The sequence below is a fragment of the Branchiostoma lanceolatum genome, chromosome 18 (genome assembly GCF_035083965.1).
Source record: "Branchiostoma lanceolatum isolate klBraLanc5 chromosome 18, klBraLanc5.hap2, whole genome shotgun sequence".
Taxonomy (NCBI): domain Eukaryota; kingdom Metazoa; phylum Chordata; class Leptocardii; order Amphioxiformes; family Branchiostomatidae; genus Branchiostoma; species Branchiostoma lanceolatum.
In genome coordinates this window covers 4,692,869-4,706,738 of record NC_089739.1, presented here as the reverse complement: position 1 = coordinate 4,706,738, position 13,870 = coordinate 4,692,869, and the positions used below count along the sequence as shown (strand labels likewise).

Sequence of the window (13,870 nt, the reverse complement as noted above, 5' to 3'; positions counted from 1 at the left end):
TGTTTTACCTTTTATCAACAACATAGAAACTTCCTTCAAGTTGTAATTTATTGTGTTCACATGTTTTAAGATACCGTAAGTCTTGAAATGTTTGCATTAGTTTTATTTTTGCATTGACCTCTCCACTGCAAATACAATACTACAGAATTGTTTCAGTTGCAAACTGAAAATTTGCTTTTCCCCCAAATGTGAAATAAAACCATTGCAAAAGTAAATAAATTTTACAGTAGAAGGATCGTAACCATCTTTAATATATCCTTATCATGTGTTTAACTGCCTCTCCTCAGCAGACTTAACAGCAACTACTTGTGACACGACCATCAAAGACTTCTTGGTGAAAACCTCCCTCCACGACAAAATGCGACCCTTGCTTGGACCTTTGACCTCTGAACTGTCCCTGGCCTGTGATTGGTCGACCCACAGTGGCAGCCAGTATGATCCGCATCTTCCCAAACTGAATGCTGGGATACATCTGGGCATCGTGAGGGTGTTTTTTGGACAGGAAGATCTGAACTGTGCCCAGTTGATGGCTGAGCATGTGCAGGAATTTGTAGGTGAAATGACAGGAAAGAAAAAGGTGGGCTTCTGCACTCAGTAGGGGCTACATACTGATACAGATAGTGTGACTGATACTGTAGAATCATTATGGCAACCTTTGTAAATGTTTGTCTGTGTTTACCATATTATGTATTTTCCATATGCGAGACATGTTTACCTCAGAGTGACAGGAAGTAAAGTTCAGAGTTGCCAGAGTGACAGGAAGTAAAGGTCAGAGTTGCCAGAGTGACAGGAAGTAAAGTTCAGAGTTGCCAGAGTGACAGGAAGTAAAGGCCAGAGTTGCCAGAGTGACAGGAAGTAAAGGCCAGAGTTGACAGAGTTACAGGAAGTAAAGGCCAGAGTTGCCAGAGTGACAGGAAGTAAAGGTCAGAGTTGCCAGAGTGACAGGAAGTAAAGGTCAGAGTTGCCAGAGTGACAGGAAGTGGAGTTCAGAGTTGCCAGAATTAGTAATTTAGCAACCTTTTGTGAAAACTGACAGACATTCCAGGGATCAAATGAAAGCAAATAATGATGGGGAGCAGCTAATTTCCCAGTCCTAGGCTGTCCCAAACAATTAATTGTGAATTATGGGAAATACTGTCACTCTAACAAAAAGATGTTAAAGGAAAATGTATTCAATACATTGCATCACCTGTCTCTTGTACAGAATTTGAACAGGCCAGAGCCAGATGTACCCCCAACCACAACAGAGGCAGACAAGCCTCCAGTTGTCATGGATACTGTTGCCATGGATACTGTCATCAGCTCAAGAGATGACCTCAGAGTGGGGACATTCCAGTACATCTCTAACAGAGGTAGGTGAACATTTTGCGAAGGGTGGAGGCCTTTGTCAGTACACTATACAAATTTGTGACAGAACTCCAAAAACTACCTGGCCAGTCCCATTCATGCCCCATTGTACATGGTCATTGACTGTGACATTTGCAATGATTATGAATAATGATTTGTTTGTTTACACTTCACTCACCACTTGCATTATAGTTTATGGTCATATAGCCAAATGGTGTTGACCAAGGAAAAGGATGCATTTCACCCCAACCATCGGTCATTATTACTCCATATTCACCACTTGTTTTCCACATACATGTAAATCCAACATGGTGTTAATGACCTCATAAACCACCTCCTTGGCTTGGCTCACTTGGTGGTTTATTTGGTGGTTATAGAAACCGACCATACCTTTTGACACCATATATACCTAAGGACAGGTCATTAACCCTTTTGAAAATGTACAGATTTTGATGAAGAACGAACATTGAATTACCCAGTTCTTACATTGTATGTATCAAATAGCTATAATTACTTGTTTTTACATTTTCTGCAGATGGCGGGGAGAGACTGCCCAGTCCTGGACAGATTGTGTTTACTAAGGAGAGGCGCGGCCAGCCCGGCACGATGGCGTGGTGTTACCACAAGCCCCGCGTCCTGACGTACGTCCACGTCACGCCTGTGCCCTTCCACACCATGGACGACCCCGACATCAGCTTCACAGAGCTGGAGGAATTTGTAGAGGTCTGTGGGAAGATTCTTTCTTTCAAAGTCCAACTTGGTGGTGTTGTATTTTGGGTGTTTCATAATTAGACACCTTGTTTGGAAATCACAGATTGAAGAATGTGGAATAGCCCGGTCCTTTAACCCTACCTGCCTCTGTCAAAATGTAGAAATGCAATTTAAAAACAAACAGAAAACAAGAAGAAAAGATCTAACAGACATGCAGTAACTCTTGTTGGTCAAACTGCTATTTGCCATCCTTTCATTGGTTGAACTGCTAGTTGTAATGGGCAGTCAGGATCGGTCTATTTTAGCTGGTGTTTTAGTTTTGACTACTGTAGTGATTTTGTTCTGAGTAGTCACACACAAATCAGCCAGTGTAAGTATACTTTACCTATAGTTGAGGAAATTCTGACTCACTACAACTAGTACAAGCTAGTCCTGGTAGACCAATCACAATAAGCAGTTCAACTTCAACCAATGAGAGAAAGGCAGTTGGCCGTTGGCAGTTTGTCCAATAAGAGACTGGCTGCATTTCAAGCAAAGATTTGCATTTCTTTTTTTTTGCATTGAATTTCCGACAATTTGACGGAAGTGGAGGAGGGGGCTATGGGATTGATCTTTTGCTCGGCTCTACAAAATGGCAGAATATGAGCCCCTATAGATACTCTTAATCTTTTGTATGTAGCTGTATTTTGATTGATTCTTAACTGTCACTATATTTGGTATAATATTGAAATGTTTGTTCCAGGTGCCATGTTCTCTTCAATACTGGGATGAGGTCAGAAAGGCCTTTGTCCTGTTCCACAAGTTCAAACTGTCAGCCAGCAGGTCCTACCATGTCAGGTTTGCTGACATCGCCATGGCAACAGCCAATCAGGTGGTGGCAGCCCAGCTGTGGCAGGTGGTGGTGCATTCTGGAACAGAAGCTCAGGGAGAAACAGAGTAAGTGAAGTTTAATGTCTTTGACAAGAAAATGTGACTGTGCATGATACTTCTAATTCTCAGCAAAGATATGCAATGTACAGGCTTTGTGCTGGAACAATCTTACCATTTTGGCTTGTTGATAGCTGCTCTTACTTTTGTAGCAATTTCTAATAAGATAGACTGATCCCATAGCACTGCTTACCTCTGATAAAACATATAAATGCTAACAAATGCATGAAAATGCAAATATTTGATTTACATACAGCTACTCTCTCATTGGATGATAGGGTAATTATAATCATTATCATATGATTGGCAGTCAGGATCGGTCTATACAGCCTTTGCCTGCCATGATGTTAATTTGTAACTTAGTTTGTACCTGAGTGTGCATACAAATGAATCATTCATGCATGAAATGAACGTTATACTGGTCTGCCACTTTTTCTGATGTTTCATTGGTTGAATCGCTAATTGCCATGCTATCATTGGTCATACTGCTAATTGCCATCTTCTCTGAACTGCTAACTGGCGTCCTTTCATTGGTTGAACTGCTAATTGCCATGCTCTCATTGGTTGAGCTGCTAATTGCCATGCTCTCATTGGTCGAGCTGCTAATTGTGATGGACAGTTTTGCTGATTGCTTGCTGTGTGGCTAAACCTTCCCATCATCCCTCCATGCAAGCTTTGTGTTTGTTTCCGGAAGTGGCGACGCATGTCCAGCGGAGGACGAAAGCGACCCCCTCCTGTCCCCGATGGCGTTGGCCGCCTGCATGCGAGTGGACTCGTGTTTCGCGCCGAAGTTCGTGCCGGCCGTGTCGGCGTCGTTGTCAGCGAACGCCATTCAGATCAGCGTCAGTAACCATATGGAGCATCTCGGGAAAGGTAAAGATGAGGATCTCTTTGTTAACTTTAAATCGTGAAATATTTGCATTTATTTACTACAGTACTGTACTACAGAATTGTTTTAACTGTTAATTTAAGGCACCTGGAAAACCTCCTTTTCTATCCAAACGCAAAATAAAACGATGGTAAAAGTTAATGAACTTACAGTGTTTAGTGTAATCAAGTGTCACAGTGGTAAATGTGACATGCCGACTTGCACAAGTTATTTTTTCATTTCTTTCCACAACAAAGGATGCTTCTACATTGAAGAAATGCTTTTCAATGCAAAAGCCAGGATACCATAAACTCAAGGCAGCTTATTCATTGACAAGTTATTCACATGATGTGTACATCTCTTTGCACAATAACAGGTCCTATTGGAAAGATGCAGCCTTTTACGTTTGATGACTCCATGCCGAATGATCAGGAGTTTCTGGTGGTCTCTCTGGAGAAACCACTTCTTCACTTCAAACACTGGCATGGGGAGAGAGACTGGTCATCCGTACAGGTCAGTTATACATGGCATGTGTTAGGGCTAGGCCTGTGTTGGAAGTTTAAGCACTACCTAGTATTCAGTACCAAGGACATTATCATGTGTGGGGCAGGCTGAATGGACTAAATGATAAGTTGAGGCATTCTTTTTTTAGCACCATTAAACTATCACATAATATTCATATTAATATTTGACATTTCTGGTCTGCAGTCAATTGCGTTGACTTAATAACAAAGGTTCGAAGACCTCCATGAAATATTTAGAGTTTCTTGTATGTCCTGCATAATTGTAGTTCATTGATAGTGAAAAATTATAATGATTAACATTACATGTATCAATGGATCACTTCTTGTCACCTTGTCAGACAAACAAACAGACACACCAAAACAATGGCTCTGTCATTTTACATTATATGATTATTTATTATGCGTGAAGGACATCAACATTGGGTAAATAGAAGTGTGCAAGGTGGTTTTGTGGTCAGGGTTGTTGACTTACAACCCAAGGGTTATGGCTTTGAAGCCCTAGCAGTTCAAGTTCATGAATTGCTGTAAATCCATTTAAGTTTGCATGGTTTTTATTTCGCACTAAGGGGAAAATGGAGTGTTCGCTGTGCTTTTAAGTTTGCGGCAGCGCTTGAGTCACTTACTGCCACAGTATTGGACAATGTATATCCCATTCAGCCTCCCCCATAGATTAATGGTTGTGTCCTTGGTGCTGAATACAAAGTACTGTAAATGCAGAAATGTTCCCAGTGGTTTCATTGTCGCGGTGAAACGGTTGCCGCCAAAATCTTTAACATAAAACCACTGCAAACATTTCTGCATTTACAAGACTTTGTATTCAGCACCAAGGACACAACCATTAATCTGTGGGGGAGGCTGAATGGGATATACATGTACATTGTATATCTAATGTTTTATATCATTTGAAGTTGAGGAATTCTGGTCACTTGATCCCAAGGTTGGCCTCCGTCGTTTCAGATGGTGACATAAAGCCAGCTGTCTGGTATATAAAGGCGCTTCAGGCATTCAAACATCAAACATAAAAGAAGCCAACACAAGAATAGTGGGGGGGATCCGGTGTACTTGGTCATACTTTTGGCGTAGCAAAGCTGCATTGCACCACCAAGCTTCTTGAAAAGGCATCATGCTTCACCTTAGATGACGATAACAGCAGCTGCTTTACCTTTTTACCTTTGCCCTCCCCCTTTTAATCCATTACACACAACTAGATGGAAGGATCTGTCGGCACAGATGTATTGGAGTACAGAAACTTGACTATGCAGCCTTTGGTCGAACCATTCAAGCTGCAGGGCGAGCTCATGTACAGAAAGGAAGCTTGTGTGGTAAGTATTTTATTTCTGAAACTTTGCCCATCTTAGATAGAGTTACACCGTTTTGTATGAGAGGCCAAAATATTCTATGTACACATGTATTCTAAATTTCTAGTGTAAGAATTACATTGAATCTTAAAGGCTGAATTTAGTTTTTTTTCCTATTTAAGTGTAAAAGACTGGCATTTTGTATGGCTGAATTGTGTTGAATTTTGCTAAGTAACAAATTTCTCAGATAACCCCATAAGATATTATATACTCATACATTATATTGTCAGTGAAAAGTTTTTAATGATGCTGAACAGTATTAAAAATTTCATATGTCCGGCCTTTTTTGAATGACCAGTCAATTGCTTTGGTTTCAGACACACGTTGACACCAGAGTTTCGACAGATCCGATTCACATGCGGGTAGCCCAGGGTACAGTCCACACACTGACCATGGCTCAGCGACTATGGGCACAGGTAATGAATTCTATAAAAGTATGGCCAATTTACCTTCAAGGATATACAGTTACTGTAGATCTGGAAACTTACACAGCGGTTTCATTTGTATGTTTTTCACGGTGACTCCACCACTGCAAATTCATGGCACCACAAATATGTCTCCCTTGTATGACTACTGTGCTACATGTACAGAATTATTTCCTCCTATAGTGAAATAAAACAGTTATGAAAGTAGACAAATTTACAGGTAGTGTAGTCAGAATGCAAGTTTTCATCTCAACGTCCTGTTTTTATGTTGTAGCTTTTGCTGAATATCTGATTTCCGTGAGCCAAGAAAATCAACTAGACTTGAAAGCATGACCAGTAAAAATCAACACCAATGGCATTTCTGTACCAAAAATTGCCGCAAGCATATTAAAGAACCCACCACACTTAACCGGTGCGTTTTGCAAGCAAGAAAATACACATTCTATAAGTCGAACTCCTATTTTTCCTTCCAGAATTTCTCCCCCACAAAGACAGAGGATGAACGGCTCCTCCTCAACTACTTCCTGATCTGTAACGACACCCAGGAGACGATCCGGTTTGGTCAGGTGGACACGGACGAGAACGTCGTCCTGTGCAGCCGGCGCATGCACGGTTACAGCTGGCGCACACACAAACAAGTGCAGGTTGGCACGGTTCGTAACTCACAGTGTATAAATGTCAGGGGAAAAGGTGGAAGTACTTGACACGTGTATAAACATTATAGGAACAGGTGGAAGTACATGTAGTGTGTATGAACGTCATGGGAACAGGCGCATGCACGGTTACAGCTGGCGCACACACAAACATGTGCAGGTTGGAGGGGTTCGTAACTCACAGTGTATAAATGTCAGGGGAACAGGTGGAAGTACATGTAGAGTGTATAAACGTCATGGGAACAGGTGGAAGTACACGTAGAGTGTATAAACGTCATGGGAACAGGCGCATGCACGGTTACAGCTGGCGCACACACAAACAAGTCCAGGTTGGCGGGGTTCGTAACTCACAGTGTATAAATGTCAGGGGAAAAGGTGGAAGTACTAGTAGCAACTCACACTGTGTATAAACGTCATGGGAACAGGTAAAAGTACTAGTAGTATCTCACAGTGTATAAATGTCAGGGGAAAGGTGGAAGTACTAGCATCAACTCCGTGTATAAAAATCATGGAAAAAGGTGGAAGTAGCATCTCACAGTGTATAAACATGATGGAAAAAGGTGGAAGTAGCATCTTACAGTGTATAAACATCATGGAAAAAGGTCGAAGTAGCATCTCACAGTGTATAAACATGATGGAAAAAGGTGGAAGTAGCATCTCACAGTGTATAAACATCATGGAAAAAGGTGGAAGTAGCATCTCACAGTGTATAAACATCATGGAAAAAGGTGGAAGTAGCATCTCACAGTGTATAAACATCATGGAAAAAGGTGGAAGTAGCATCTCACAGTGTATAAACATCATGGAAAAAGGTGGAAGTAGCATCTCACAGTGTATAAACATCATGGAAAAAGGTGGAAGTAGCATCTCACAGTGTATAAACATCATGGAAAAAGGTGGAAGTAGCATCTCACAGTGTATAAACATCATGGGAAAAGGTGGAAGTAAACATTGTCAATTACAAGTTGGCAGTCTTTGGTTAGAGAGATGGTGAAAATTATAGTAAAAGAATTAGTAATACTTTCTTTTTGTTCTGTTGTCCTCATTTTGTTGAGGGAAGAGTTCTTGCATTCACAAAAACATGCAGGAAATCCAGGAAATATGGTTGTTTTTCTGTCCGTTCTGCCAATAGATTTAGTTACAAGCATACATACATACATCAAATCATACTCTAACAAGTTGAAGCATCTACAAAGTTGCAAGCAGTGTCCTTCTAAAATTAGAAAAATCTAGGCTAAAATTCAATTGTCTTCTTGTTCCAAAATGATTGAAGAATGGTGATCTTGGTAATCAAAGAGATTGCCTTTCTTCAACCAACGCTTGAAACAAGACCTTCAAGACAACTACAATTGTCCTCTGCATTACAGAAAGACAATTGTTCTACATCTATGTCTGAATTTTAATTATTATCTATGTTAAACACTTTTGTTTCATGCTGGAACTTTTCTAGATGCTGCACGTGTGTTTTGAGGGGTGGGGAAACTGGCGCTGGTCCGAGCCGTTCAACATCGACACCCAAGGGGCGTTTGTACGGACCATCCAGCATCAGGGGCACACAACCTCGCTGATCGTCAAGGTTCAACCAATCACACCTCTGCAGAAAAAGGTAAACAGTTTGGTTCAAACACTTGTGTGTATAGAGAACTGTATAGTCCAGTGGTAAGTCACCCTGCCTCTTGACTAAGAAGTCGTTAGTTCGGATCCCGGCTGTGTCACTCACCCGACATGCACGCACGGAAAGGGTTGCAGTCCTTAGGATGGTACTTTAAGCCGTGGTCCACTGTTCATTGTACTTGTCGAAAAGAGCTAGGAGAATTTCCCAGGTACAATAAATACTGTACATAGCGTCTGTCTTCTCTGTCACGACCAGTGGAAGATAAGCTCATCTGTTCATTGAGTTCATTTGAGCTAAACTGGTTTGGGATCACTTTCCTTTAGATGCTATCACAGTAAACTGTAACCATGAAGTGACTTTAGGGTCTTGTTACATGTGACCATTGAGTACTTTTGGAGCCACTTATTCATCATTTAACCATGGTAACACCATGCTCAAGTTGAATCTGATTTTGAAAAAAATATATATATATATATGTCGCAGGAAATCATTTTACAAAGCATCATACATGTATGTCCACAGAATACTAGATACTTCTATTAATACCATATTAGACTGACTACACATCATTATATTAAGAAACGGTACTAATGTTCAGATATTTAAGACAATTATTCATAGACAACCATTTTCCATTCTCCATATACATGTAGATCACCTTCTGCGGAAGACAAGTCTTCACCAACCACTTGTCAAAGGACCTTCAGCTGGAGATTGTCCAAGTGCGGAAATCCCAGCCTGCCTTGCCTCGGGACTTGACCTGTGACCTCCCCGCTAGGACCACGCTGCCGTCCTTCGTTCTGGAGGACGACATGATCCGGGGAGTCCGACTCAGGGCCCAGGGAGAATTTACCGTTTGGTCAGGGGAGGTCGACGTGGGGTCAACAAAACAGAAGGAGACGTCTCATGTACAGGTAGGATCTGGTCTTTCATTTGTTTGTTTCGTTATACTTGTCAACAGCCTTTGGCCATAACACACTAGTTTTGACCAGTAAGTACGCTGTAAGATCGAACTGTAAGGTTTGATCACTTCACACTGGAAAGGGCCCCTACTCTTTTTGATGAGTGTGGTGGGATCTTCAAACCACAGGACTACTGCTCTACATCCCATCCGAGAGGATATCTTTAACCAAAGATGGTATCCATTAACAACAGAATAAAGTGATGAAATAGGTGTACAGTGCCTTTCTAATAAGAATGCAACAAATGATCAACGTATACTTGTATACCTTCTAATTTTGTTCCCTAGATCTCTTGTGAGGATGGCAGTGTGTTACAGGTCCTGTGTACAGTCTACAACCTCCAGCCTTCCACACCCCAACACATGCCGGCATGGGCTCTTCCTGGACAGAGAGTGGTCAGGCTCACACTTATCTATTTAATAAACTCCTCCATAGAAATGGATGGCATGGCAAAACAGGTGTACCCCCGCAGGGGTCACCTTTTCAAGGCCGCCATGCCACTTGTTTGTTTGTTTTGATTATTTTCTCAAAATCCTAGACAGTGCATTTAAATTTAGCTCTGGGAAGAAGTAGCATTAGTTTCTTTTGGAACAGCAGAGGGCGCTTCAAGTGTAGACTTCAAATCAGGATAAGTCAAGAAGGGATGACTGAATTTTCATGTAGGTGTAACATTAGTGAAGACCAAGGTATTTGTATGTTTTTATGCAAATAAGGACTTGATTTGCATAATGACAAAAGAAAATCTATTTCGTAAGGCCACAGCATTTTAATTTCTTGGTTAACGGAATTTTTAAAAAAATGCTAGATTGGAAAATCAACAGGAAAACAGAATCTCAGAGGAAAGTTTGTACTTTGGTGCACACAATTTCAGGGAGTGAACAGGGTCAGGTGCAAGTTTTCACAAGTTTTCACAACAAGTGCAAGTTTTCACAACTTCTGTTTAAATAATTTTTTTGGTGCTAGAATTTAAAAAAAAATCCGCTAACCAAGAAATTAAATTGGTGTGGCCTTATTTATTCTATTCTGTGTTGATGTCTACAGATTGTGCTGAGCCCGGTGTTTGTGGTGCGGAGTTGGATCCCCGGGCCCCTGCTCATGAACCTGGAGACGAGAAACCTTGGTGAGAGACACCAGTACCAGGTCATGGGAAAGGGCAAAGGTCATGACCTCTACGACATCGAACCTGAACTCTCCCATCATGTCACCTTCCAGTTTGGGTGAGCAACGTCTATGATTATCTATGAAAGACATTGATGAAGGTTAGACATCCAGGTAGTAAGATACGCCAAAAATAGTTACTCAAGCAACTGGATAAAATTTTGAAACAGTCAGATGTTTCAGACAGCATCCGCTGTCACTGACGAAAGACAGTGGATGCTGTCTGAAACATCTGACTGTTTCAAAATTTTATCCAGTTGCTTGAGTAACTATTTTTGGCGTATCTATGAAAGAGTTTTAGATGCTTCAGAAAGATGTTTCCTTGGAGCAACTGTAGATGAATCTTGTACTTTGACACAGTACTTTTCTTCAGATTCTGAAGTGGTTTTTAGTTTTGAGTACATATTTCACGTCAGTCCGTGAAAAGGAAGGTATTGTTTTTGGTGTATTTCTACATGCTAGCCTACTATAGTATAATTAATAGTCTGTTGCCTTATTGGAGCCGATGGGGAAATGCATAAACAGAATCAGCGAAAAAGTCACAATAATGAATAAAACAATCAAAAAAATTTCATAATATATCTAGAACCTAGTAGGATCTCTTGATTTCTTAATTTCCTGAGTGTTTATTTCTGTAACTGTTTCATATTTTCTCCATGTAGGAAGAATGGTGAGCCATCCAGCCCCACCATACGTCTGAACTCAGAGCTGATCGGTGAGGTGGACAGGAAACCCTCCCCACCGACAGTGGAGTCACTCTGCAGCATCGCAGAAGGGAGTGAGGAGGATGTGGGGGAGGGCTGGCCGTTCTCTGGTCATCTACATGCTGGAAAAGAGTAAGAATTGTACAGCCAAACTTTCCTGGCATATAGTGTGTGCATGTGTGTGTACATGTGTACTGTGTGCTTGTGCGTGTGCCATGTGTGTGTGTTTGTGTGTGTGTGTGTGTGTGTGTGTGTGTGTCTGCATGTGCATGTGTGTGAAAACATGAAAACAGTCCAGTGCAAATTTACATGCTACAGTAGATTCCGCATATCTGTATAGCCCATTTGTCAGCGCAAATTATACGACTCCCCGAACTATACGACTGTCCGAACTAGCGATATTGACATCCCGAAGGAGGGGAGGGGGGCGAATTGGATTTTGGGCAAGACACACAATTACACTAACGATATCGCAACTTTATTTTGCAAAATTTTAATCAAAGTACAATCCGACCTTTTCGTCGATCTTAACGTCACCATATTGGATTAAATACGCGATCCATTTTGTTCAGATAAGCCCAAACTGCGTGGGAAACTCCTGCCAAATAAAAAACTCCCGCCGCATGTTGATCACGTGAAATCTTACAGTCAACCAATCAGAGCACAGGTTTTTATGACGTAAACCAATCAGCGCGTAGAAAAATGCATATCAATGAGTAAACAAAGATGGCCGCCCAGCGTCACAAGACCTTCGTCGCTTTATTCTTTTCTGAAATCGCGACGTAAAATACGATTCATCTACGCTACATAAGCAGGATTTTCATGGGGAAAGAATGTAAGGAATAGGTTCTCCGTCGAATACGGCCACAAATAATTGTAAATCTCGGCAAAATACAGCGTAGAGGCTCAAATGCTCCGACAAAAATCGTGTTTTTCTTTTCGTATTTTTGTTCACTTTCGTCGCTTGAGTCTTGAAAAACAGGTTTTTAATGAGATCACCGTATGTCAAAGGCACCGATATCGATTGTTTGCAAGCATGACAATAGCGAGTAACAAAAGAATGTGATTGTTGAACGGTAGACGGCGTCCCCACTCCCGAAACAACAATTCAAATCCAAAATTTAGCCTGTAGTTGTGGGTCATTTTACGATAAAATCGGACAAGATTCTATACAATACCCCGAACTTTACGATTATGGGCTATACAGATATGCATTGTTTTTACAATTGAGTGAATTGTAAATGGTTTGGTGTTTTGGAATTCTATACAGAAAGACGAAATATACAGAAAAAAGGTATACAAATAATTGGCATATACTGTATTAGTAAACACCCTCTGCTAACCAACCGTTTTGCCCAATCAGCATACACTTTTTGTAGTCCCCATTGTGCATTCATACCTCAGTCAACAACCAAGATGTAAAATGATTACTCCATATTCAAAGCAAAGTCGGAGAAGGGCAGTAATATTGTGCAATGTAATCAAATTGACAATTGCAACGTTACAAACAACTGCATTGTCAAGGTCCAGCTTTGCTAATATTTAAGTGAATGCCTCATCTTTCTTCAACAGTGATACAAACCAGGATCTAGCGGTGTTCCAGCCAACCACAGAGCTGAAAGTCACCTTCGCGGAGCGCTCGCCGTACGTAGACACCCTCCTGCTGAACGTGGCGCCCTGGTGCCTGCTGGGAAATGACACGATGATTGATCTTGTGCTGGTGTTGGCCGGCGGTGAGGCCTTGGATCTACCTGCGGGCCAGGCTATTGCTCCCCCTAAATTTAGGGTAAGAACTGGTTTTGAACACATTGTAAGTACATATGGACACATAGACTTTCAGTAGGACTAACAAGAAACTTTAAAAAACATAAAAGGTCCAACAAAACAGCACGTTTTCGGCCCCAATAGCGACTTTGCCTTTTCCTTTCTTCTCTTTTTCCGCAAGTATGGTTAAATGGTAAAACTGCTAACAAGTAAACTTGTTGCAAATTCTCACTTTATGAAAAATCAGCAATGCAAGCTCTGGTTGCTTGATGCTAGGAAGTCTTTTGTTTGTTTTTGTATACTGTAATGCAGAAATGTTCATGCTGGTTTGATGTTTGCAGTTTTCGTGGTGAACAGCAAACTTAAAACCGCTGCAAAAATCTGTGACTGTTATGCTCTATTGTTTGAAATATGTACTCAAAACTAACACAAACACTCCATTTTCTCCCTACCGCAAAATCAAATCCCCGTGAACATTTCTGCATTTACATTAAGTTACAAATTTCTGAAAATGCTTGACCTCACTGTATTCCCAATATTTCAAAAGATGCATCATTTTCTCTACAGGGAGAGTTTTGTATCAGTGTGAAGCTGCCTTCATCAGCTGGGGACGACACGTCGAGCCTGCCCCAGTCCCTCCCCATCCTACTGGAGACAGAAGACGTGTCACCCAGCGCCAAGTACGGAGAGAGACTCATCATGCCACAGGAGGGGCTAGGGCTTCTCAACGTTGTCATACCAGCACCACAGCTAGGGGGCGCCACTAAGGTTGGACTGGCATTCAATCTATAGCATATTTCATATTCATTATTTTGATGAAAAATCAAAATATTTTAGTTACACTTGACATGTCT

General features: G+C 41.3%; 1 protein-coding gene across 1 annotated transcript in view; it reads left to right on the top strand.

The window, feature by feature from the left end:
- The window catches only part of LOC136424626 (intermembrane lipid transfer protein VPS13B-like), a 47,347-nt gene that overhangs the window by 20,790 nt on the left and 12,687 nt on the right, over positions 1 to 13,870 (top strand). Inside the window, exons 27-42 of the mRNA XM_066413243.1 lie at positions 288 to 577; positions 1,205 to 1,352; positions 1,883 to 2,070; positions 2,801 to 2,994; positions 3,680 to 3,858; positions 4,230 to 4,366; positions 5,586 to 5,699; positions 6,053 to 6,151; positions 6,634 to 6,813; positions 8,264 to 8,419; positions 9,082 to 9,342; positions 9,678 to 9,785; positions 10,432 to 10,607; positions 11,211 to 11,384; positions 12,825 to 13,038; positions 13,584 to 13,784. Of these exons, the coding sequence (XP_066269340.1) occupies positions 288 to 577; positions 1,205 to 1,352; positions 1,883 to 2,070; positions 2,801 to 2,994; positions 3,680 to 3,858; positions 4,230 to 4,366; positions 5,586 to 5,699; positions 6,053 to 6,151; positions 6,634 to 6,813; positions 8,264 to 8,419; positions 9,082 to 9,342; positions 9,678 to 9,785; positions 10,432 to 10,607; positions 11,211 to 11,384; positions 12,825 to 13,038; positions 13,584 to 13,784 (2,819 nt within the window). The remainder of the gene's footprint in view (positions 1 to 287; positions 578 to 1,204; positions 1,353 to 1,882; positions 2,071 to 2,800; positions 2,995 to 3,679; positions 3,859 to 4,229; positions 4,367 to 5,585; positions 5,700 to 6,052; positions 6,152 to 6,633; positions 6,814 to 8,263; positions 8,420 to 9,081; positions 9,343 to 9,677; positions 9,786 to 10,431; positions 10,608 to 11,210; positions 11,385 to 12,824; positions 13,039 to 13,583; positions 13,785 to 13,870) is intronic.